The sequence below is a fragment of the Nyctereutes procyonoides genome, unplaced genomic scaffold (assembly GCF_905146905.1).
Source record: "Nyctereutes procyonoides isolate TBG_1078 unplaced genomic scaffold, NYPRO_anot_genome, whole genome shotgun sequence".
In the NCBI taxonomy this organism is placed as follows: Eukaryota; Metazoa; Chordata; class Mammalia; order Carnivora; family Canidae; genus Nyctereutes; species Nyctereutes procyonoides.
The window spans coordinates 31,761,187-31,787,012 of NW_026575159.1; the positions used below are offsets into that span (position 1 = coordinate 31,761,187).

General features: G+C 62.0%; 1 protein-coding gene across 9 annotated transcripts in view; it reads right to left on the minus strand.

Moving 5' to 3' along the window:
* Window positions 1-7,340: 7,340 nt before the first annotated feature.
* Window positions 7,341-25,826, minus strand: part of TSNARE1 (t-SNARE domain containing 1) — a 104,113-nt gene continuing 85,627 nt past the window's right edge. For 7 of the 9 annotated variants that reach the window (XM_055314250.1, XM_055314254.1, XM_055314253.1 and 4 more), the window contains 3 exons: window positions 17,391-17,463; window positions 15,604-16,062; window positions 7,341-8,578 (listed from right to left, as the gene is read on the minus strand). In XM_055314250.1, coding sequence (XP_055170225.1) covers window positions 7,980-8,578; window positions 15,604-16,062; window positions 17,391-17,463 — 1,131 coding nt within the window. In that variant the 3' untranslated portion in view covers window positions 7,341-7,979. Of the gene's footprint in view, window positions 8,579-12,290; window positions 12,374-15,603; window positions 16,063-17,390; window positions 17,464-25,826 lie in introns of all 9 variants that reach the window. The other 2 variants (XM_055314256.1, XM_055314255.1) reach the window with 1 other exon arrangement.

The following is a 25,826-nucleotide window of genomic DNA, read 5'->3' on the forward strand; positions in this document are numbered from 1 at the left end:
ATGGAAAAGGGCAAGTCATGGTCCTGAGAAAACTACCCCAGAGCCTGAGCACCTGTGAAGCTCAACTGACTTCTGAAGGAAGAGGAAGAGAGAAGGAAGGAGGGAGGAGGGAGGGGGAGGAGGACAGGAGGGAGGGAAAGTGCAGGGGAGGGAGGGAGGAGGTTAGAAGAGGGAGGGAAGAGGAGGATAGGAGGGAGGGGGAAGTGCAGGGGAGAGAGAAGGAGGGAGGGGAGAGAGAGAGTAAGGGGCAGCTGGGCAGGGCTGGGCCCTCAGCCCCTGAGGGTCCCCTGCTCTCCCTGCGGTCCGCAGGCAGCTAGCCCTGCCCTTTGCGGACGGGCTTTAGCTCCTCAGGCCTCCCTCCCCTCCAGGGGACCCGCGGAGTCCCACCCTCCCCAGTTCTGGGGGTGCAGGGACTCCCAGGAGCACAGGCACCGTTCTAGGCGCCAGGCAGGGGTGCGGCAGGAGCCCTGCCAGTGGAGCTTGCGTCCTACTTGGCAGAGAACGGGGCGTGGGCCCGGGGGCAGGAATCAGGACTGTCCTCTGAGGGGCACTGCGTGTGTGGCGTGGAGGCAGCTGGGCGGCAGGGGCGGCAGGGGCGGCAGAGGAGAGTGCCGGGCAAGGGCCGCAGGGTGACTCAGCGTCCCGCAGCACGGTCACTTTTACCAGCACACAGCCGGAGCGTGCACACGCGTGTGTCCTCCTGACCCTTGGGCTCTGGGAAGGCAGGCGGGGATGCCGCGGGGACGCCTGATGCTGTCCCCAGCCCCTGCTGCCTGCCGTCCTGGGATGGGCAAGCCATTGAGCTCAGTGGCCACCGGGCTGGCTCTGAGCATCACGACACTGGCAACTCCCCTCCTCTGTTCTCTGGAAACATCTGTAGAGGCCGGGCCTCTTCCTGCGGTCGGGCGGAGCACACTTAAGAGGCTGCGAGGGCTGGGTGCTCCCCACCAGGTGCTCTGGGCCGGCTGTGCTTCTCCAGGAGCCCGTCCGCTTGTCCCCTGAGTCTCCACCCTTGGCCTCCCCCCTCCTCCCTCCAGGATCAACCTCACTAGTGGCTCGTCCACTTGCGATGTCTCCCCAGGGACCACTTCTGGCATCGAGGAGACCCTGTGACGACGGGGCGCGGCCTGTGTCCGGCTCCTCCCTTCCAGCTTCTCTGGGTTGGCTGCTCGTCCGTGTGGCACCTTCGTGCAGTAACCCCCGGCCTGTGGCCTGCGGACTTGGTGGCAGAAGCATCTCGGGCTGCGAATTTCCCCTGAAGGCTCCCCCCAACCCCCCGAGTCTGACGTGCCGTGTTTTGTTATTATTCAATCGTGTCTTCACACATCCGGTAACTCGCACACCCACTGATGGCTTCTTTGACCTCTGAGTTATTTAGGAGTCTTTTGAAATTTCCAAACATACAAAAACACTTATTTTTACCGCTTACATCAACAATCGCATTTCTCTAACTGCATTTTCTAAAAATCGCGTGTTTCATGCATTACTAACTCTCTGAAGTCTGTTGACATTTGTGCATCTCACTTGTGGTCAAAGGCTGTGCACGTCCCCGGGCGGTGTCGGGGTCCTGAGAGCCGGGGAGGCCCAGCACCCTCTTCCTTAAGCCCCGGTCCCCCCGAGCGCCCGTCGGGGCCTCCCCACAACGTCGGGCTCCTCGGGGAGGGACAGTCGTGCTGCACCTCATCTCGACTTTTTTTACTGGGTGTTTACAGGTTAGGGTTCTCATCTTCACGACAAGTGCCACCTGTCACAGAGTAACTCTTCACCACATCTAATTTGTTCTTATTTTACTAATATTGACGAACATGTGTCCTGACGTCCATTCCGTCTGAAAGCAGATCTGCCCCCTGCACCGCGGTGCGGACTTCGTGCCAGGCCGTCGGTGCATCTTCACCTGATCCTTGTCCTCTTGTCAATGGCAAAGAGATCATTTTCCTGCAATCAGACGATTTACCTGCATCCAGTGGGCACTGCCCCCACGTGCAGAGGTGTGCTTACGGGCATGATTGCCTCTTTTCCACTCGCTGTATGTTTTTCCTTCCACGTTAGCTTTGTCACCTCTTTTTTTTTTTCCCTTTTCCTTTTTTGTGCAGTAAGAATTTGTGTTTGCTTCATTGCGTTCTCATTCCATTTTTACTGGTTTGGAAGTTAGACACCCTCACACTCCTGGTCCAGGGGTGACCCTCACCTCAGATCTCACTGGATCCTTGTGTGCACGGCCAACCCCGGGTGATCCAGCCACGTCCTCCAGCCAGCGCCACCAAGACTTGCACACCACTGCCCGGCGGGCCCTCTGCAGCCACACCCTGGCCACCATGGCGCCTGTCCTGCCACCGTCAGCACAGTGCCGCGGCTCTGACAACATTGTGTGTGCGGTGACTCACACGCCAGGTGTGCAGCTGTTGGGCAACATACTTAAGAAACTACCAAACTGGTTTTCAGTGTGGCCATCCCGTGGGCGAAGCACGGACAGCCCAGGCCACCCAGGTCCATGGGTCTCCCCCTCTGGCCTCTGGGGCAGGTGCACGGCAAAACGTCGTTACAGTTTTACTTTGCATTTCTTGAGCACCCAGGGTGCTGACCATCTTCTCAGGTGCTCACGGGGCCGTCATAAATCTTCTTTGGTGAGGATCTGCTCAAATCTTTTGCCCGTTTTCTCACTGAAGTGTTTTTCCTACCGTTGAATTTAGAGAACTCTTTACATGTACGGGATACAAGTCCTCTGTCAAATATGACTTGCAAATATTTGCTCTCTAATGAGTAGCCTGTCTTTTGCACAGCGTACGTTTTAAATTTTGATGAAGGAGCCCTTGAGTTTTTACCGTATATAATTCCTAACAGAAGCTAAAATTAATCCATATTTAACTTCCCTGCAAACAATATGAGATGAGAATATTCTAGCAACTTTTCTTAACTAATATATTATCCTCATCTGGTTGTGGGGTCTAACAATTTAACCCCACAAAAGTTAGATGCCATAGTCATAATCATTACTTTATTACAAAATAACTTTATTATTTCACACAGTCCTTAGTTGAGAGTTGCCTACGTATTTACTGATTTCTTGGCTCTCCGTCCTTGTGTTATAGATCTTCCCTCCAGCATCGCCTCCTCCATCCTTCAGATGTTCCACTAGGGGAAGTCTCTTGCTGGTGAGCCCGCCATGTTCCCACTGGCATGGAAGCACCTGCATTTTTCTTTGTCCTTGACGGGTGGTTTTGTTGGAAATGAGACTCTACGCCCATGGTTATTTTTGGAACACTTAGCAGATAAGGCCTCACCGGGCTCCCTTTTTCCCTGTGGTTGACGTGGGTCAAGATCCCCTCCGTGCCGACTGTGGTGCTCCACGGCGTCTCCACACGTGGCTGGCAGAGTAGTTGTCGCATTTCCGCTGTGCGGTGTCCCTGCGCCCCCTGCACCTGCCTGGCCTGTGCCAGACTCTGGCCTCCTGGGCCCCAGTGGGCCCCATTCCACCGTTCATCTCCACCAGCTCAGCCCGTGCTGCACTCTGGTGTCCCTCCAGTGTTTGCCACCCCCTCTGTGACCAGACGCCCCGATGCACGGCCATCCACACAGCTCTTTGTGTCTAAAAGTTAGAGGTGATCTTTTTCAGACCCACTTGGTCACTTTTGATAATCTCTTCTTATTGTTCACTTTTGTGATTTCTTATTTTAAAATATTTCTCAGGACCTACGTACTTACAAGTCTAATTCCAGTAGCTGCATCCCTCCAGGGCTGTGTCAGCCAGCTCGGCGCCTCAGTGAACCCAGGCCGGGCACCTGAGACAGCAGAAACGGGTTTCCTCCCGGCCCTGGCGGCTGCGAGTCTGGGACCCACATGTGGGTGGGCTGCTCCCCCGATGCCCCTGTCCTGGCGGGTGGACGGCATCCCCTCCTGTGTCCTCACGTGGTCGTCCCCTGGTACGCGTCTGCGTCCCGCTCTCCCCTCCTTGCGAGGACACCGGCTGGCTGGATGAGGGCCCCCGGGGACCTCCTCTACCCTAATCACCTCCGCCAGGACACGGCTCCAAGCACAGTCACCCTTGGGGGCCCGGGGGCGAGGACACAGCGTGTGGACCTGGGCACACAGTGGGGCCCACTAACAGGGCCTCCGTTGTTACCTCTGCACCTGCTCCTGCTTCCTCGGCTTTCTGCTCTGCGGTCCCGTCACATATGAGTGGTCTTGGACTGTGGGGTCACATGGGCCCCTCGTGCAGTGGGCAGCCCAAAGGCCCAACTGGCCCCTTCCCTGCACAAAGGGCCTTTGCATCTCTGGGATCTCAGATGAGCCCTGAACTGGCTTCTGAAACCAGCACTTTCCAGGAGGGCAGCAGGGGAGGTGATGGCGGGGAGGGAACAAGACCAGGTCCTTGGCTTCTTTGCAAAGCAACAAAACATTTTAAACCGTGGGTTTCCACATTAATCTGGTCCGTACATAGCAGGAGGGCCGCAGGGACTGTCTAAGCCACCCTCCCAGGGTGGATCTGCCCAACTGCCCACCGGTCCCGCGGCTCCTCCGGGGGATGCACGAGGCTCACCTGGTGCGGCAGCGCCAGGCAGGGACCAGGCATGAAGCTGCAGTCCTGAGACCGGGCTCCGGGCCTGCCCTGGACGTCACCCCTCGATGCACCCCAGACTCTCAGGCTTGCCATCTGTACCAGGGCTGCAGCAGCTCCAGTGAACACCATCCCCACCACTCCGGCCTCTGGAACATACCACCGAGGCCCTGCAGTCAAGCCACAGACTGTCACAGCAACATCCCCCTTGTGCCAACTGTCACCTTCTAGACGCCCCAAATCAGGACCATTTCCTCTCAGCCCCCTCGGGTCCTTCTGGAAGCCTCCGCTGGCATCTGTCACTGTAGCCTTCGCGGCTCCCCTCCTCCACAGGGCAGCTCCTTCCTGTCGCCGCCCCGACTACACCTCCCACGCAGGGTCCTCCGAGCCCTGTCCTGGCCCCTTCCCTCCACTGGGACGCCCGTGCTCCAGGGCACCCCCCCGCTGGGCCCATGGGCACCTGGTACGAGACCCCAGCCCTGACTTCACCACCCACCTGCTCCCTTGCGTTCAGAGTCTGCACTGCCCCAGGACAGTGTCCGAGCAGGACGGGCTCTGAGGCTGGCGGCCGGGGAGCTGCAGCCCCATCGCAGGGCGAGGAGCTGACCGTCCTCCCGCTGCCTGTGCCCGCTCCCGAAGACCTTCCTCCCCAGGACACTGTGGCTCTGGCTGGCTCCTGGCTAACCCTCCTAGAGGCTCTTCGGGCTACCCTGGCACATACCCAAGACCAGCAGCTTCCAGCCCAGGTGTGAGGAGGGCACCCCAGGACCACTAGGGCCCCTCCATGCAGGAGCGCCCCTGCCCTCAAGGCCAGCCGAGGCCTCCATTCTCCCTGAGGCGTTGCCCAGCCTCCCCGTGCACCCGGCCCACGGCCTGCGGGCAGGCACCTGCTGTCCCATCACACTCATTCGGGGCCCTGTCTGCAGCACAGGGTCCAGCCGCAGAGGCTGAAGGGCGCACGAGGGCCATGGAGGCAGACGGACCTGGAGGCGTCACCTCTCAGGCCCCGACTCCTGAGTCCACAGCAGGGTTGAAGGCTGCCGGTCCCCAACCTCAGCCCGGATTCCCTGCCAGCCCCTCCCCCACCTCTTCTCCGGGCCTCACAGACATCTGCCAACACGCCTTCTTCAGCACAGCACGGCCTCCCTAGCCTCTGGGGGCACTGGGTCCTAACGCCGGGTCCCAGGCCAGCCAACGGAATGCGGTGCACGCAGAAGCATCCTCAAAGGGAGTGGACGTGCCTTCCTAATCCCTCCTCTTCATCCTGCTACTTGGAACGTGAGTGCCGTGGTGGGAGTCCTGCAGCCATCCTGGCGCGTGAGCACCGTGACGGAGTAGGGACCAGCAAGCCACGTGAGTCCACAGGGACTGCAGAGCCACCTCACTATGCTGGATCACCAAGCTCAGATACCTTCCAAGTAAAAGTCACAATGCCTGTTTTCTCTAAAATGTGCCACCTGGGTGTTTCGTCAAATACAGCCAAATCTAGTGTTAACTTACACACAGAAACCATTACCCAGGGAGTATTTACTAGCTTAGCATTCTTTCCTATAGCAGACCACGAGCTCCGGGAGGAGAGGCTTCTGGTCTGCCTTGCTTATGTATGCACCTTCCACACATAGTACGGGGCCAGGCCCAAAGGGGTCTCAGAGAGGTATTATGGGAATAACTACGGCCAGGGCTCAGAGTGTGACCGGGGTCAGGGCCCAGGGTGTGACCGGGATCAGGGCTCAGAGAGTGACCGGGGTCAGGATCCAGAGTGTGACCAGGATCAGGGCTCAGAGAGGGACCGGGGTCAGGGCTCAGGGTGTGACCGGGATCAGGGCTCAGAGAGTGACCAGGGTCAGGATCCAGAGTGTGACCAGGATCAGGGCTCAGAGAGGGACCGGGGTCAGGGCCCAGGGTGTGACTGGGGTGAGGGCTCAGGGTGTGACCGGGGTCAGGGCTCAGTCTGAGACTGGAGAAGGCATCAGCCTGCAACAGGAGGAAGCAGTGTCCGTTGCAAGTAGGGAGGTAGATGTCAATCTGTAGTGTGCATAGAGGACAGAAGGGTGCGTCCCGTCCACGCGGCACGAAGGTTAGGGGAGGCTCAGAGAAGGCATGCAGGGATCCGAGGTTTGCCGCGTAGCAGGAAGGCTTCCCAGGGCGGGGCCATCTGTGTGAGGCTGCCGGGACAGCAAAAGGCACCACTTGCACCCACAGAGGGAGAGAGAGGAGGCTGGGAGGGCACCCGGGCCACGTCCCAGGGAGCCGCTGGATGACGGCTGAAGAGCCCAGGCTTTCTTCCGTAGACGAGGTTACCGGCATGCTGCCGGCCCACAGTGAAAATGGACAACCAGAGCAGGGTCCTGCCCGTGTGCCAGTAACACCAGTCCTGGCCCTCCCCAGGGCTGGGGCTTCCGCGGGAGCCCTGGAACCAGCACACCGCCCAGCCCACACCAATACTTCACACTCTGGGAGGCTTCTAGCCACAATGGTCAGGAGGAGGTAAAGGGGAGGCGGGCAGAGGGCACGGGGCCCAGGACCAGCGAGGCCCTGGGGTGTGGGGAGCCCTGCCCTCTCCTGTTGGCCCCACAGCCTCCCTGTGTGCGAGGGCCAGGGGTGCGCACCAGCTCCCCGAGGGACCCAGCAGGGGCACAGTGGGTAACGGATGGGGCCAATCTGGAAACCCAGGGAGCGCTCTGGGCTCCCCACCGGGGCTGAGCACAAGGGTGCAGCCCACCCGAGATCAGGACTGGGCTCCGTCTCATTTGTTGGTGAGCATCATCACTACCTTTACTGCCTTTTTCATTATTTTATGCTTATATAGGAAAAATACTTTTCTGCAGGAAAAATCAGTAGGTACAAAACAGCACCCCACCCCATACAGTACCCAGTAACACATATACATATGCGTGTCTATCAAGCCACAGCTCTAACTGGGCAGAAAGGACTCCAGGCCTGCAGGACGTGGTTCCCTTGGCAGAATGAAGAAAAGTGCAGGACCCAGCCCGCAGAGTCCACACATCCAGGAGGAGAAGGCTTCCGGTGGGCACTCCGGGTCCCCGGGGGCCTTTGTGACACCCAGCTGAGCCACCCTTCCAGGTCTGGGGACGCTCTAGCCGCCCTGTGGCTGCAGGGAGGTGCCGGCCCTGTCCTCCAAGGGGTTCACTGCAGCTGGTGAGCACGCAGGATGGCAGCAGGGGCTGCACTCGTGCCCCTCTGCCCTCTCCAGCCATGAGGTCCCTGAGCAGACCTCTGCCCAGGACCTGCAGATTGGCTCCGAGGCCTTTCCTGGCACATCGTTGAGCCCCAGGGACAACGTCATGAGTGTCCTTTGTCCTCACCGGCTCTGTCGAGGCTCCAGCCCTGCCTGGCTGTCCCTGGGCCCAGTTCTCAGAAGGGCTGGAGTCCCCACTGTGTGCGGCCTTCTGGGGGCCAGACCCTAGACCTCATCTTCCACCTTGAGGATCATCCCTGAGAAGACCTCCAGGCCTGGGTGGGAGCCCTGGGGGCTGCCCTGGGAGCCTCTGGTGGACCCACGGGCCACTCCGCCAGGCAGGGTGCCCTCCGGGGCCGTGGGTGAGGCTCCCCATGCCGGGCAGGCCCCCACCAGCTTCTCGAGGGTCTGGTTGAGGGCCTCCACACCGTCAGCCAGCCGCTGGCTCTGCTCTGCCAGCCTCTGCAGCAGCAGGTTCTGCTGAGCCATCAGTGCGCTCTGCTGCTGGGACCAGTGGGAGAGCAGGGCACCCTGTCGCCGATGGGAGTCCAGCAGCCGCTGTTCAAACTCGGTGGCCTCCCCCGCGGGCCTCCCAGGGGGCGGGGCTGGCGCAGCAGAGGGCGGGGAGGGCCCAAGGGCCCCCGGGAACGCAGCAGCAGGTGGCACCGAGGCTGGGGAGGCTGGGGAGGCCGGTGGGAAGGGCGAGGAGGTAGGCACAGCGATAGTTCCTCGGAGGTCCAGGGGGTCGGGTTCAGGCAGGCTCGGCCCATCCAGGGTCCGCAGGGGTAGCCACAGGCAGCTGGGGGCCTCATCCTCCTCGTCCGCTAGTGGAGGGAGACAGGAAACGTCAGCCTCCAGCAGCCATGACCGGGGCAATACGTCAGAGGGAGGGAGAGGTGACGGAGGGGGGCCCTCTGCACATGGAGCACTTAGGCCTCCCGGTCCCTTCTGAGGTGGGCAGCAGCACCCACTCGAGGGAGCTAGTAGGACTCGCAGGGGGAATCTTCCTCCAGTAACACTGAGGTCCAAACCTCAGCCCGGCAACTGCAAAGCCTCAGTGCCCAGCCCCCACGCTGCCATTTGTCTATACACATCCACCTAGCTGGCTGTTGCCTATCCACCATCCCGTCTGCCCATCTGTTCACCTACACATACCACCCACTCACCTACCCGCCCTTCAGTTTCTTCATCCATCATCCATCTTCTTCCTTCCTTTCATTCTTTCCTTATATTCATCTGTCCATCCACCCATCCACCATCCATCTACCCATGCTTCCATCCACCCATCCATCATCCATCTATCCATCCATCCACCCATCCATCTACTCATGCCTCTGTCCACCCATCCACCATCCATCCACCCACCCATCCATCCTCCCATCCATCATCTATCCTCCATCCACCCATCCATTTACCCACACCTCTGTCCATCCATCCCTCCATCATCCATCCTTCATCTACCTACCCATTTACCATGCCTCTGTCCATCCTTCCTCCATCCACCCACCCATTTACTCATACCTCTATCCACCCATCCATCCATCATCCATCCTCCACCCACCCACCCATTTACCCACACCTCTGTCCACCCATCTGTCTACCATCGATTCATCCACCCATCCATCATTGATCCTCCAATGACCCACCCATTTACCCACGGCTCTGTCCACCCATTCTCCATCCAACTATCCATCCATTTACTCATGCCTCTGTTCATCAATCTGTCATCCATCTGCCCACCCATTTACTCATGCCTCTGCCCATCTCTCCATATGTCTATCATTCATCCTCACCCACCCATCCATCTACCCATAGCTTCTTCCACCCACCCATCCACCATCCCTCCCATCTCCAGCCACCCATCTATTTAACTACATATCTGTCCACTCATCCATCCACCCACCCACCCATCCATTTATCCACACCTCTGTCCATCTATCCATCCATCCACCATCCTCCATCCACCATCCTCCATCCATCTATCCATCCATCCATCCATCCATCCATCCATCCATCCATCATCCTCCATCCACCCAGCCATTTACCTACACCTCTGTCTACCGTCCATACTTCTGTCCACCCACCTAACCATCCATCCATCCATCCATCCATCCATCCATCCATCCATCCACCCATCTATTTATTCATGCATCTCCATCTAGGCACCCATCCACTGATCTCTGGGTCCACTTACCCAGCAAGTAGGTGTTTGAAGAATGAGAGAATATACATGAAGCAGAGCTTCCCCAGAAAAAGCCCTGGACACGAAATCCTAGAGTTTAGGCTCCAAAGCCAGCTCTGCTTCCTGAGAGCTGTGCAGCTTTGGGAAACCCTTCTCTTCTCTGGACCTCCAATCCCCAATTCAGGCCATAGGGATGTCTAACCCTCCTCTTGTCAGTGTGCAGCGACCTTCCCAGGGAAAACCTGGACCTGAAATGTGGGGCTGTGCCATGTCCTGTCTTTCTGGACACTTCTCAACATGCCAGTGGAGGTGAGTGGGACAACATTCCTATGTGGCAGCAACCATGGGCTGTGCCTCCTGGGTCTGAGCCTCACTCACCTCACCTATGGCACAGAGGTTACTGCTTTGCAATGGAAATGGGGTAGTGACAGAATCACCCCAGATGGCAGGGTCCAATGAGCTCCCTGGGAATAGGACAAGGATGGGGGTCTGAGCCTGATGAGGTGTCCATAGACACAGGTGGCCATCCATGCCGCCTCCACCTCCTTCTGTTGCTCCTCCTCCTCACTGTCACATCTTCCTCCTGTGGTCCTGGCGTCTGCTGATCTTTCTGCCCCGGTGGCCCCAGGTATTCATGGAGGAAGCCATCCTGCTGGCTTGTTGCTTCCCTCTCACGATGCAGCTGTCGAGGGCGCCTGATAGGCTCCGCCACTTGGAAGAGTTCCCATCAGAGAGAGGCCGGCCCTGAGCTTCGTGCATGTATGCTGGCTTGTCATTTGCAACCTGTAGCTTCCACTCCGGGAGGCCTCAGAAGGACCGAGCCTGGTGGAGAGGTCCCAGGTGGAGGGCCTGGCTGCCCTTGGCGTGCCGCAAGGTGGCGGGGCTGTGAGCCCAGCAGTGAGCACCAAGTTGGCATCAATCTGCCTCTGGTCCCATCTGGCCATTGAGACCTTGGCACAGTCTGCTTCTCCTGGTGCAGCATTTACCAGGTCTCGTGTGCAGCCGACCCTCAGTCATCCCGCCTTCTCACTCTGGTGGCCGTGGATGGAGAAGAGGGGAAGCCAACAGAGCTCTGACTTCCCAGAGACCCCAGGGAATGAGGACATCGTCTACCCACCTTCTCCTGGAGCCCTCTGCCCTGCGGCCCCCCACGGCACCCACACAGTGGTCACACTGCAGCCTATGAGCTCGCCTGTGTGGCTCCACCTTTGGCCTCTGCACACGCTGTCCTTTCCTCCAGGATGACTACCTGGCCTCCAGGATGGAGCATGCGCTCTCCCAGGAAATCTTCCTGCCCCACTGGCCAGGGCCCTCTGCTCACTGGAATGGACCGTCCATCCCACCGTACCCCTGAGATGCCCACTCGTGGGGTGATGAGCTCCACAGTGTCCGTCTCTGAACATCAGAGCCCAGCATGGAGCAGAGGGCCAGTGAGTGAGTGAGGAGTGAGTGGATGGCTGCCCAGCCCCCCACCCAGCCGGACCAAGACCTAAGCCTGCCTGGCCTGATGGGATGCTCACACAGTGGCAGCATGGCAGCCTGGAGGCCCAGCCATCAGACCCCAGGCCACTCTAGGATGCATCCGCAAGCAAATAAAGGCCTGATATTTGCTCTCCCTCTGAGCCAGCCAACTGTCCCAAGCCAAGTTCTGATGGCTCCAGGTAGAAAGGGCCCATCCCAGCCTCCAGCCCAGGGCCAGGCCAGAGGCAGACCTGAGCCACACAGGGACCTAGGCAGCTGGTGCAGGTGCAGGATGGTCAAGAGGAGGGTCAGAGGAAGGTGACAGACACTGCCAGACCCAGCTGCCCTTCTGGGAAGAAGGGAGAGGCCACAGAGCCTTCCAGACGGGCAGCTTGGCAAGTGAGCTTTTGAGTAACTATGGCTGTGCCCAGCGCCCATAGCAGGAAGATTCCCCAAGTGGGTCCTGCTCATGCTCTGGACCAATTGCCTGCCCTCCAGCTTCCATGAGGCCAGCTGGACAAAGGCCCAAATGTTGGGCTTCCTTGCCCTTCTTTGCTAGAATCTGACCTGAGCATGGGAGTTTAGGTAATACTGATGCAATGAGAATGGACACTCAGGCATATGTGTATCAGGGGTGGGCTGGGAGAAGGTATATTTGCTGGGAACTGAGTAAGGAAGCCAATAATCAGAATTAGACAACTGGCAGCGGTGCACAGCATCCTGGGTGCAGAGCCCACCGTCCTACCTCTCCCCTCCCCCACACCAGTCCACCTGGGCTCAGAGAAGGTCCTGTGGGGATGCCCCTCCCAAGTATAGGGCAGGGCCTGGGCTCCCAGGGAGACGGGACCGAGGGGGCCGCGGGCCAGCCGGGCTGTCCCCTCTTACTGACTTACTTGGTGCCGGCTGGCTCCAGCCAGGAGCTCGCTGGCCGCCTCTGTGTGCGAGGACGCAGCCTCAAGGCTGGCTTCAATACTCTCTGCAAATCAAGACAATAGAAGGAATTACAGAGTGGAGACCCTGAGGACACCCCAAGGACAAGCCCCAGGGAGCCCAGGCGCAGAGGCTTGAGGGGTTGAATGGCCGCTGCCCCCTTGGTGGTCATAGGTCCCACACTGGCTTCACTGGAGGCCAGGTGAGGAATCCAGCCTCCCAAGAGGCAGAAGCTGCAGGGCTCGGGCACTGGGCCACCGGGCTGCTGTGGGCACCGGCCACCAGAGCCATCAGGAGGTGCCCCAGGCGGCAGGGGCAACCCAGTCAGGAGAAGGCAGAAGTCAGTCTGGACAGAGGCCTGCCCTCCCTGGGTCAGTGAACAAAGGTGCAGGGGGTTGGGGGGCACGCGCTGGCCCGAGGCCTCTGGACAGCGACTGACCAGTTCCGACTTCAATGTGGGGCTTTGGGCAGGGGCTCGTGGGGTGTCAATGAGGCCCTGGCAAGTCACACCAGCGGCACACCTGAGCTGCCCTCACGGGGCCCAGAGCAGCCCCAGGAGACCAGAGAATTCCACTCAGCAACGCCGGCAGTAAAAAGGCAGCATCATGAAAACACGCACCAAATTCACAACCAGACCTCCTGGGAACACAAGGCCAGGCTGCAGGGACACCCAGAGCGATCGTTTAGGACTGTGACATTCGCACACAGAGGGACCTCGGTTTGAACCCAGATGAAGGACGTGTCTACACGGTTTTCTCTTCTATCACCAGGGATCCTGGTAGCGACAGAGGGAGGCATGTGACCCCAGGGAGAGGTGCTCTGTCCGCAGACCAGCTGCTCTCACTGCGGCTGCTGCAAACGCAGAGCCCCTCCTTCAAGGAAAAGGGGACCAGACTCCAGACTCACAAATTCTGGTTAGGACTCCAGAGGCAGAAGCAGTTGGATTCACATCCTGCATCCCCCCTGGAGCACCACAACCCAGGCACCCCTGGTGAGCCGGCGGCCCGAGGCCAGGCCGAGAAGGTCTGGAGGAAGCAGGCACCGCCGCCCAGTGGGTGGCCCCGGGGGTTGTCTTCACCGTGGTTCTCTCTCCACACTGGAGCCCAGCCCCTCCCAGAGTGGCCCCGAGCGGCCCGGCTGGAAGGAGAGATGCAGGGCTGGCCCCCCAGCGGCCTCCCGGGCCCCTGCTCAGGCGCCAGAGCCACCGTGCAGCCCCGGGCCGTGGGCAGCAGCACCCCTGTTCTGCCCCCGTCGAGGAAAGACGGGCACACAGGACAAAGCAGCTGCCCCCACACACGGGGAGACGGCGGGGCCCGGGCGCAGGGCTGGGGGCCACGCTCCTGGCCGGGCCTTCCTCCGCCCGGCAACCAGCCAGAGCCTGGGCTGCTCTCAGCTCCTCAAAGCGCCGACCACAGGCCCTGGGGTCGCCGTGAGCCCAGCTCCAAGGCATTGCTCACCCACATGCACGGCCCGGAGCCGCACGTGACACCACAGCCAAAGCCCCCCTCAGACGCGGTTCCACCCTGGGGCCACAGTGCAGGGAGGGTTCCCCCCCCCAGCCAGCTCCCTCCTCCTGAGCCCCCAGGGCTGCCAGGTGGGCACGCGGCAACCCCCGGTGCTTCAACTTTAAGACGCCAGGTTAGTCGGGGGCAGATCTTGGGCGCCCTCGGCTCACCCCCGGTCCCCACGTGGGGGCTGCTCAGCGGGAGCTGCCCTGCAGGACTTCGGCTGGGAGACTCCAGGCCAGGCCTCTGGCGGCCGCACAGAACCACCTTCAGCACCCGCCCCAAGCGTTCAGAAAGCGGGGCAGGGAGGATGCACCCCAAGGCACAGCCCCCATGGAGGCCCCCACGACTCTGGCTAGCCTCACCCCTGCAGCCGTGACCCTGGCCAAGCCCCTGGCCAGCATGCCCAGACCGGGGAAACGGTGGGTCCCGCAGGAAGTCTCAGCCCCCCCGCCCTGTGTCTCAGCCCTGCCACGGAGGTGTGGCCCCAGGCCACTCCCTCTCACTGCGTCACTGGGTGACAATCCACTGGCCCAGGAGGGACGCCCTCAGGAGGAGCCCAGGGCACAAAGGGACCAGGCAGTTGGCTGCCCTGATAGAGGAGAGCCCGGGGGCACTGCAGGGTCTAGGGAAGGGGGCGCCCGGCCCAGCAGGGCGTAAGCGGGTTCCTGCCCTGCTCCAGGGCTGGGGACTCGTGGGGTGGGCCTAGGCACACAGCGCCACCCACTGCCAGCCCCCGCAGTGTGCACACCCTACCCTGCAGCACCCCAAAACCAGACCTTGCTCTGCCTGCAGGACAGTGTGGCCTCCCCTGGGCTGGCAGGCCGGCCCCGCCCCAGGCATCTCCCAGGCCATGACCCAGGCCAGCCCCCAGGGAAGGGCAGCGCCTGTGTGCATCTCCCACCCGGCGCACTAGAAGCTCCACCGTAGCCATCTGCGGGGGCATCTGAGGTCCCTGACTGGCCCTCAGGGCTGAGTCCTGTTGTCCACTCTGCAGCCTTCAGGAGGGGGCTGGTCCTGCTCCGGGCTTCGTCCCCACAGTGTTTCCAGCAGCTCCCCGGGAAGCAGAGAGTCCATCTTGGCGGAGTCGAGGGGGTGCAGCCACTTCGTGCAGACTAACCAGGATGTTCAGAGGCATCTTGAGGAGGAGGGGCGGCAGGAGGAGGCACGGAGGGAGGTGGCACCAGGAGTCCAAGCCGGCACCACCCTGAGGCCGGAGGTGGCTGCGTGCGGCAGGGAGACCCCACCAAGCACCCTAAGCCTTCCTTACCAAGCACAGAAACTTCCAGCAAAAGAGGACCCTGTCGGCGGGCGCATGGGCTCAGAGGGGGGGGTCAGCGTGCCCTGGGAAGCTGAGAGCCACTGGAGGCCGCCTGGTCTGGGGGAAAAGAGCCCCCACGATGACGAGAGCACAGGAAGGGGTCAGGGTGGTCCCCTCCCCCACACGGGGTTGGGGACAGGGAGGGGAGCCGGCCCCTCATCTTCTGCTCCCCGAGCCTCTGGAGGCCCTTGGCCGTGCTGTGTCAGGGTGAGGGCACACCCAGAAGGGCTCCAAGCTTGGGGTCAGGACGAGGCTGAGCCTGAGCCCCCGCTCCCCTGCTCCCCGGGACAGGCAGGCCCCTCCGACCCCCGGCTCCTTCCCCATCTAGAAGCAGAGAGGCACCACGTGGTGGCAGTCATCCCCACCGGCCCCCTGCCCTCCCCGAAGGTCCTGCTCCCTGGGGCCGTTCCCTGAACCCCGGCACGGGGCAGGCCTGGGGGGCCCACTTACTTGGCAGGGGCTCGGTGGCCCGGCCCTCACCTAGGGGGGCTGGGGCTGAGAAGGTCTCGGCCACCATGCGCTCCACAGGGGTAAGGATGAGGCCGGGGGCCCGCGGGCGCTCCGCCAGTTTCTTGCGCACAGCCCCACGAAGGTCCCGCCACTTGTGCTTGAGGTCGCCCAGGTCCCTCCGGCAGTAGCCCAGCGCGTTCACCGCCTGCAGGATCTTGTTCCACACGCGGTGCTTCCGGGAGGGCGTGCCCCGCAGCGCCCCGAACAGCAGTGGGTAGTGGCGTGTCACCCTCTGCACCAGCACCTCCGTCTCCTGGGGGCTGAAGTTGGGCTTGCGCGTCTTGGTGCGACAGTGGGGGCCCGGCCGCGGGGGCGCACAGCCCAGCCCGGGCAGCAGGGCCGCCACGGCTGGCTCTGGGCTGGAGCTTGGCCGGCACGGGGCCTTGCTGCTGCTGGACCCTGGAAAGGCACCAGAGGCTGAGGGAGCAAGCAGAGGCCAGCCGACGGGCCGGGGAGCAGAGCACCGCCAGGCTTGTGGCCTCCGCTGTCCCTGCAGAGGGGCGCACGGGCCCCCGACCCTCATCTGTCACAGCAGGATCACCCACGTTAGCACACGGTGGGGTCCCGAGGTCTCCGCTGCTTCTCTCCTGGTGCCCCAGGGTCCCCAGGCCCTGACCCCACGGCTGCGAGTCAGCCCTCGCCTGTCCCTCTCCCCCTCCCCTGGAGATAGCCCCCCCCAATCAGTCTGTCACTGGGACGGAGTGACCGTCTGGGTGACGTCTGCAGTGGACAGAACACTCGCACACCCACCCGGAGACAGCGGCCAGGGGTGGGAGTGCTGCGGCAGCCACGCTGAGGCCAACGACAGGGGTACGGGGTGGGAGGCTGTGGAGCCCAGGCGGGGCCTGCGGGGAGCAACGTGAGGGCCTGTTGGGGCAGCTGCCGAGCACAGCCCTGCACGCAGCCCAGGCTCTGGAACGAGCATAGGTCAGCCTGCTGGACAGCAGCCGCAGGGGGCAGCGCTCCCTCCTGCCCAGGCCCCCATCTCCTGGGGGTGCAGCACAGCCAGGGGGACGGCTGGGCTGCCCTGTGGGGAGCAGGACACACAGACCTCAGAACCCTGGCTGGGAGCTGACCGTGCTGCCAGCGGCTCTGGGTGCCAGGAGTCAGCCCCACGCTTCTGGGCCCGAGAGCCGCAGCTCCTACCCCACCTGCTCAGGCCTCCCAGGTACTCGGGCCAGTAGCAGGGAGAACCACATGGCCACCTCGCAGGGAGAGGTCAGGCTGGACGGGGCTGAGGTCCTCATGTGGAAGGAACACTCGCGTGGAGGGGACACGGGCCCGCCCCTGGCACAGCCTTGTCCCCACCACACCCGTTTCCTGAGAAGTGGCCGGCTCCAAGGTGGCTTTGGGCTCCACATGTCCAGCACTCTCTGCTGGGGAATCTGCTCAACCCCCGGCCTCAACCACCCCCACACCCCCCCACACCCACGACAGCCTATCCTCACCCTGGGGAGTCCTTGAGTGGGAGGAAGACCCAGGGGGAAGCATGGAGGCCCATACTCTTCAATGAGCAGAATGGGCGGGCCACCCTCCTGCATGAGCCTCCCCAACCAGAGCCTTCCTGAGGAGCTGAGGAGACCTGGGGACACGAGGAGGGAGGATAACACATGCTCAGACCTCAAACCCCCTGGGTGCCGTTCACCTGGGAGGCAGCCCTGCCCACACCTGGGGGAAAGGGCAAGTGTCTGTGGGCAGGTGGTTTAGAGGGAAGCACAGGTACCCACCGATGGCATCGCCTTGCTCTGACACCATGGAGGCCAAGTCCTTGATGATCTGGTTTACATCCAACAAGTCACTCTGTGGAAACAAGAGGATGGCCATTAGGTGCAGAGGTCAAGGGCACAGCCCTCAGGGAGTGCTAAGTGAAAGCCAAGATCCAGCAACAACCCTGGGTCACCCCCCAAGTCAGAGACACGGCTGGATCTGAATACTCTTTCCTGACCCTGAGGCCAAACCACAAGCTCTCTGGGTTGGAAGATCCCTCACTGGATACAGAGGACCCAGGGTCGGGCCCTGGAGGGCTGCAGGCAATGCTGCCAACAGTGTCTGCGCCCGTCAGTCCTACAGACACCTTGTTTCCCATCCTTGCTTTGTCGCCCTTGACTGAAGGATGGTACCTTTCTCTCTCTCTACACCCAGCACTTGGCACCAGCCAGCATGCAGGTGCTGCTCAATAAATCCTGAAGGAGCGGGATGGATGAGTGGGTGGACAGATGGACGGATGGATGGTGGATAATGGATGGATGAAAAGATGAATGGTGAATGGATGGATAGATGGGTAAATGCATGGATAGATGGATGGTGCGTGGATAGATAAATAGGTGGATACTAGATTAATGGATGATGGATCGATGGATAGTGGATGGGTAGATGGATGAATAGATAGATAGTAGATGGGTGGATGGATTGATGGATGGATGGGTAGGTGCATGGACAGACGGATGGTGGATGGATGGATGGACAGGTGGATGAAGAGATGGGTGGATGGATACTAGATTAATGGATGGTGGATGGATGGATGGGCAAGTGGATAGATGGGTGGATGGATGGAGAGTGAAGGAGTGAACTGATGGATGAGTGGATAGATGGTGAACAGATGGATAAGGAAAGAATGGATGGGTAGGTGGAGGGACAGACTGTGGATGGATGGATGGTGCGTGGAGAGTAGTCCCATTGCCGTGGAAAGACTGAGCGGCTTCATGAAGCTAGTGAACAGGGTAAGGAGTAGAGATTTGGGCCAAGGGGATCTAGGGTGCCCACTTAAGCAAGTCTTGCATCCTCCATGCTGTCCAACTTTCTTAACTCCATTTGCCAGCAAAGTAGCAGTGATGCTCGTGAGGGACGCGGCCACAACATTCACAGGCCACACACCTGGGGCGATGCTGCATGCCACACATGGCCATCATGCTTGTCAGCATCCGAGTCTAGGTCACGACACCCATCTACAGGAAAGGCTGTGGACACTCCAGGGCGTCCGTGAGCTCCAGGGCCTCTGGCAGAAGGAGGGCTGGGACTGGCACCTGTGTCCGCCGCCTTTAAGGCCACCCCTTCCCCAAATGCCACCCTGCGAGGGACAGCTCCTCTGCTGGCCAGCCAGGTGACCCTGGACAAGACCGTTCACCTCGGGCCAGATTTCCTCACCCATCACGTGAGCAAAACCAAAGCTTCCCCTGGGAGCCTGGCACACGGCCAGGGTTGAGCCCGAGTCAGGGAAGCTTCCTTCGGGCCAGTGCGAGGGGTGGGGGAGGCAGGGAGTATGAACCCCGCCCCGGCCCACCCGCTCTGCAGCTCGTTCTGGAACCTGGACCGATTTCCACAAGGGTCATTTCCCTCACTGCACAGTATTACAGGGAAATTCATTTTCTTTTTAGGAGTGTTCTGGGAAATGAAGCAATTAGCATGATCTTAAACCTACGTGTTCTATCAATTGCAATTCAATTACGGCCTTAACCGCGGCGCAGGGCAGACGGCCACTCTGCACAAACAGGGCCCGTGGCTGGGCAGGTGGCGGCCAGCACGGAGCCCGTGGGTCTCGGCCCTGGAGGACTGCAGCCCAGGGGTGGGTGCGGGGTGGCCCAGGGCCTGGGCCCATTTCTGGAATCCTTGTCACCACAACCCTCCCGGAGTGAAGCCACCGGCCGGGGAGGCCAGGCCTAGGCTCCCGCCTAAAGTCGAGACATCAAGGTCACACAGTAAAGGCTGCAGGCTCAGCAGGGCCTGGGTCAGACCGCCTCGCTGCCCAGATTTCCAGGCTCCACCCCGACCTTGGCAGCGGCCGGGCACAGGCCAGCCACACCCAACCCCGACCTCAGTCACCCAGGCCTCTCTCACATGAGGTGGGTTTGGGGGCCCCGCCCCTGGCCTGGTGCCCTTGGACTCAGGGACTCTTAGGAGCCTTTCTAAGGTAACTCGGTCTCCCCATATTGTGTGTGAGCACACCCGCTGGTACCCCCACTTTACAGACAGGGCAGACAGGGAAACCGAGTCACCAAGAGAGTAAGACTCTCCCAAGAGCAGGTGCCTGATAAATCCTGGAGCCAGTAACTGCACCTGAGTTGGGGCTGGCCTAATCCAGGTCACTGCCCCACCAGGCCCCACCGCTGTGGGTCATCCCTGGCAGCGGGGCACCCCTGGTAGTCACGATACCTGGTCAACACACAGGGATGCCTCGTGGCCCAGCTGCCTGCATGGGTGCGGTTCAGCGGCGAGCGCTGGATCTCTTCCCTCAGGCAGGGGCAGCAGGGGCCCGGCTGGCGTGGTGCTGCCCACAGGGACACAGCCTCAGCGAAGGACAGGGCAGGGAGAGGCGCTGCTGAGCAGGGGTCCCAGTACCTCCAGCTGCCTGCCGGGGTGGAGGCACCCACCGTACGCACCATGGCTGTGCTGGCTCTTCCCCGTCTGCCAAGGCACTGACCCCCATAACCTGGAACTGCCAGGACAGAACACGGTGTCCCCAGGCCGGCTCACATTCCGGACTTCGGGGGAGGCCTCCTGAGAGATGCTGCTGCGGTCAAGGCAGTTTTCCAACTCGCTGCAAACATATGAGCCGTCGCTGCCAGCCGGCTTCACAAAGTCTCTGCCACAGGGTTTCTGTGGCGAGCTGTCCCTAGGACACTGCCAGGAGCCGTCCCTGGCTCAGCCAGGTCTCTGCCATCGCCCACACACTGTGACACCTGCCAGGCCCCCACCTGGGGCTCTGCCCGGGGCGGAGGAGGGGCGGAAGGCTTCCTGTCCACCCCGGCTGGCCCAGCAGACAGGCAACCTGGAGCAGGGACAGCCTGGCCCGCTGGCAGGCGCGGACACGCACAGCCGGGCACCTGTGCTCCAACTCCGGAGCCCTGGTGCGCAGAGGACGGGGAGCTGACGCGGGTGACCCACTCTGGGCCGAGCCCCCGGGGCCCTGCACTGCAGGGCTGCACACCTGGGGGCTTCCCCCTCCCGGCCTCTTGGCCGTCCAGTCTCCTGGCACAGATACACTTCTTTACACCAGGCCTCCCTCTTCTCACAACGCCCGACACTCGGACCCTGCCTCCGAGCAGGGACTCTGGCTGACGCCGCAGGAGCAAGGCCGGCCATCGTCCCCAGCAGACGGTCCTGAGCCCCTGCTTCATCCCTAGACCCACAACCCTCTCGCTCAGCGACCCATAAACATCATTCGTCTTGAACAGAAGCTCGGGCAGGGCTCCTGGACACAGGGACACAAACAACCTGGCCCCCCTCTGGTGTTCTGGAAAGTGCTTTCTGCAGAGAACCCCTCCTCCATGTGACTGAGACCCTCTCCCCAGCTGGGACGGACTCGAGGACACCCCGCTGTTCATCCAGGACAAGGCCACAGCCCCACACTGCACTCTGTGCCTCGAACGAGGCGAGCTGATGTTGGGCCTGGTAACCAACGTTGGGCTCAGCTTCTCCCTCCCCAGGCCTGGACACCCCCTGACCCAGAGAGCCCTCACCCACCCCTCTGCCCTATACACAGGGACGGACCCCTGCTTCCCCAGCTCCCGCACGTCCCACAGTCCCAGCATTCTCCTCTTGGCAAGGCATCCTCTATTGTGACAATCCTTATGGATAAAGGCTCTCCTTGCTCAAAAAACATAACTGAGCCATGCTGGGGAGGAATGAAGGTGGTCCCAGGGTCCCCGTGTGCTTCAGTCGGCCCCTCCGGGGGAGGGCTGCGAGGACAGGGATGCCTCAGGGGGACACACGTGGGGCCCCCCTCAGGAGGGAAGCAGGACGGAGGACTACGGGGAGGGGCTGCTGAGCCCTTCCAGACCCCAAGCAGCAGCGTCCTGGAAGTCCACGGACGAGCTGGGAGGTCCCTGGGACGGTCTTCTTCACCCAGCTGTGCCTGGGGTTTGCGCCTCCTGCATGACGGCTCCCAGGTGCCGGGACTTCCTGGGGCGATGGGTTTGCATCTATCTCATCCTGGCATCCAGGCCGTCTGCAGAATGGGTGGGGCAGCTACAGTAGGCAGGCTCTGGGGACGGAGCTGCCCATCTGCCCAGACAGGGCCCCAGCGCAGAGAGGCGTGGGCGGGCAGCCTCCTTCACGCAAACGGGAACCACTGGTGTGGGCAATGGCCCTCCAGTCACTGTGCTGGGCACCTGGGCACCCGGGCCTCGGCCCTTGGAGGACACCAAGGGCACACGAGGCCCAGCTCCCGGGCACGCCTGGGGGGTACGCTGGAGATGCGGGTCCCCCCAGGAGCCTGGGTGCAAGCCCCGTTCAGCCAGAAGCCTGGTCCTCACCAGAGCGGGGGGCTCGGAGCCAGGCTGGTCACAGGCCTGAGGGAGGGCAGGCCCGCCCAGAAGCCCCCGCAGCCACCCCAGGACGGCACCCCCAGGGAGGGAGGGCAGCGGCACCAGCTGCGGCGCGTGAGGGCGGCAGGCGCTGGGAGCCTCGCGCCAGGCGTGGGCCCCAGAAAGCGGGAGAGTGGGCGACAGAGAGAAACTCAAAACACCTCAACTTAGTAAATGTTTAAATCATGCAATTATTTTCCTGATTGCTTCTAAAACTAGAGCTCATTAAAAGCTCTCACGGAATCTTCTTTCTCTCCTTCTACTGGCACCGCAGACTAACAGCCCTGCACGGGACACGGTAAAACCGCGATGGGTATGCGTGTGCACTTGCGTGCACCTGTGTGCCCCCCTCACTCCTAGGAACAGAAAGAAATAAAACACCGCCACACTTTTTCTATTACACAATCTCTTCTTATAATTAGGATCTTGGCAATCATCCACCTATAAACACGACTGTTCCAATTAACGGAATGCCAAATTTCACTGATCTAGTCACATATTTTAGTCATCTGCTACGTCAATGCCCCGCGCCCCAGGTCTGGCTGCGCAGGGCCAACCTCAGGGAGGGTAGCTGGGCCTTGAGGTCCGCCAGCCGGGAGGCTCCCTTGTCCCCCCACCCAGCCCCAGCCTCGCCCCTCCTGGGCCTGCCAGGCCGCCATGGCAACAGAGCAGCTAATGTGCTGGGTCAGGTGATACAGCACTCCACCAGGGAGGGGAGCAGGGCACCCAGCCTTCGAGGTGAGATCGGGTGAGGGGGGCCGGGCAGGGGAGCCCAGTGCAGACCCAGGCTGGGAGTGGGTACATGACCTGGGCTCCAGCTTGGTCGGCCAGACGGGGGCCTGGCCAGCCTGCTACCTGCTGGCAATGCCTAGGGGCGCCTGCCCGTCTCATTCGACCTCCCCGGCCCCTGGGAGGCGAGGTGCTGCCCTACCCCCAGACAGGAAGAGCCAGGCTCAACCAGGATTAAGTAAGTGGTTGTGGGTGAGGCAAGGTGAGGCCTATAGGGGCGAGGCAGAGTGGGGTTGCAGAGATGAGGCAGAGCAGGGCCACAGGGTGAGATAGAGCAGGGCGGCATGGGAAGGTGGAGCAGGGCCGCAGGGGTGAGGCAGAGCAGGGCGGCACAGGCAGGTGGAGCAAGACCATAGGGGTGAGGCAGAGCAGGGCTGCAGGGGTGAGGTGAACCAGGGCTGCAGGGGTGAGACAAGCAGGGCCGCAGGGGTGAGGCAGAGCAGGGCGGCACAGACAGGCGGAGTAGGGCCACAGGGGTTGAGGCAGAGCAGGGCCGCAGGGGTGAGGCAGAGCAGGGTGGCACAGGCAGGCGGAGCAGGGCCGCAGGGGTGAGGCAGAGCAGGGCGGCACGGGCAGGCAGAGCAGGGCCGTAGGGGTGAGGCAGAGCGGGGCGGCACAGGCAGGCGGAGCAAGGCCATAGGGGTGAAGCAGAGCAGGGCCGCAGGGGTGAGGCAGAGCAGGGTGGCACAGGCAGGCAGAGCAGGGCCGCAGGGATGAGGCAGAGCAGGGTGGCACAGGCAGGCAGAGCAGGGCCGCAGGGGTGAGGCAGAGCGGGGCGGCACAGGCAGGCGGAGCAAGGCCATAGGGGTGAAGCAGAGCAGGGCCGCAGGGGTGAGGCAGAGCAGGGTGGCACGGGCAGGCGGAGCAGGGCCATAGGGGTAAGGCAGAGCAGGGCTGCAGGGGTGAGGTGGACCAGCGGGGCCGTAGGAGCTGCCTCCTTCCTTCCACACCCGCTCTGGACGCTGCACTCCAGTGGCTGCCTGCACCCTTCCCATCTGGGAGAGGCCGAGGGAGAGGCAGGGGTGGGGGCAGCACCGTGGGCACAGCCCCGCTCCTGCGTCCCACAGCCTGCGCCCGGTCCCTGCCACACGAGCCGCATGGCCGGGCCAAGTGACGTGGCTTCTCCAAGCCTCCGCATGGGCTCTGATAAAACTGGAGCACAGGAGCGCTCACTGTCGCAGGCTTCTGTGAGGGCTGATGATGCATATAAATAAAGGCGACACAGCCCTCTTATTAAGTCACAGATCCGCTAGGAGCCCCAACACGCCAAACTTATTCATCCCTCCACCCACCAGCCATCCATCCGCCAGCCCCCGCGCGGCCCCCACGCACGTCCCTCCCTGCACCCCCAGGCATCCAGTCTTCCGTCACCCCCCTCCGTCTCCCACCACCCATCCTTCACCCTTCCACTCGTCCGTTTGTTCGATGAAGAGCTGTCGAGTGCCCAGCGAGTGTCACACGTCGTCTGTGGTGCCGGGAACCTGCGGGGACGAGGACAGGCAAGCATCCTGCCTCCACGGGGCTTCACTCTCGTAAAGAGAAAAACCGACAACGTGGCCCATCACTCAACATGTCACATATAACAGACAGGCAGCTGGAATGTCTGATCTGCCCACTGAGTCACGACCCAAAGGTCAGGAAGAGTCCTAAGTTGCTCGAGCATCTGGAGGAACAGGTTCTGGGCAGGCACGTGCCAGGGCAGCTGGCGGGAAGGGACTGGGGGAGGGTGTACGGCCCGCGAAATGGCACGGGGGGTGGGGGGCTGGGAGCCAGCCCAACACGCCTGCCACGCTACTCCCAACAAGGACCCTGGTGCCTCCGCCAAGGGGGGCCAGGCAGGCCTCCGTAGCCGCTTAACGCAGGGCCGAGGGGAGGCCGCATGACCTCCAAGGCTAGGTCATAGAAGCACCGTGGACCCTCCACACAGAAAAGCTGGACAGGAAAGTCCTGACCGGGGACAGGGCTGGGAGTGCGTCCTGCCCCCCCAGCCCTGCCCGCTCTGGCTCTGCCCAGGTGAGGCCCCTGCCAGGTGGTTCACCGCAGCGCGCTGGCACGGGCCGGCTGACAAAGGTCCTTCCCTTTCCCTCAGTCCCTTCAACAACCTCAGAGCTTGGTGTCCTTGCCCCGTCTTATAGACACACCGAAGCTTCCAGAAGGAACCCCTTGGCACTCCCATGGCCAGGCAGTGACCCCACCAGGCTTCCCCCTCCCCTCTGCGACCAAGAGCCACCCGAGGCCAGCCACCCCTCCCCTCAAGGGGTCAAGGAAGCCTCCGCTACACCCACAGTGGCCTCTCTGGCCTCCACCTCCTGCCCCCACCACCACTCCAGGTGCCAGCCTGCCCACCGCTGCAGCAAGGCTGCTCTTCCTGCCGGACTGGCGGCTCTGGTGGTGACAGGCCACAGGACCACGGGTGGTCTTGGCCGCAGCTATGAGGACAATGGATAAGCCTCCTTCCTGAGGTAGCCCCATCCCCCGGCAAAAGAAGTGGGGGGCCTCCTCGCCTGCAGCCCGGGCGGCCAGGAGCTAGCTTGGTGGAAGGGGCTGTGCCCCAAGCCCCCTCCACACCCCGTCGCAGGGACCCATTCACCGACCCCGATCTTGCATGTACTGCATGTACGCTGCTCACCTTGGCCCGGCACAGCCCCCCGAGGCCCCCGGCCCAGGAGCCGCCAGCTCAGGCCACATGGGCCCCAGAGTGTGGCCACCCCCCTCAGGAAGGGGTGACCGCGTCCTGCCTGTGTGTGTGTGCTTGGGCTAGCATGGCTCCCTCTGCAGGTCCTGCTGCAGGGCTGTCCAGAGCCCCCAGGCCAAGCATGGCCGTCCCCCGGGCAGTAAGCAGCTACCCAACAGCCGGGCACAGCTCTCCACGCTGGGTGTCCCCAGAGCTCCACCTGCACACAGGTGCTCCCCCCCCCAACTCTAGTCTCCTCATGGAAACAAGAGGAAGAGACCCTCGGGTTCCGCACTACACCACCGGCCCAACCCGCAGGCTATGTGGGGGAGCGAGCGGGGCGGGGGTGTCTCAGGCTGGCCAGACGGTGTGGCCCTGTGTGCGTTCCAAGGCTCCAC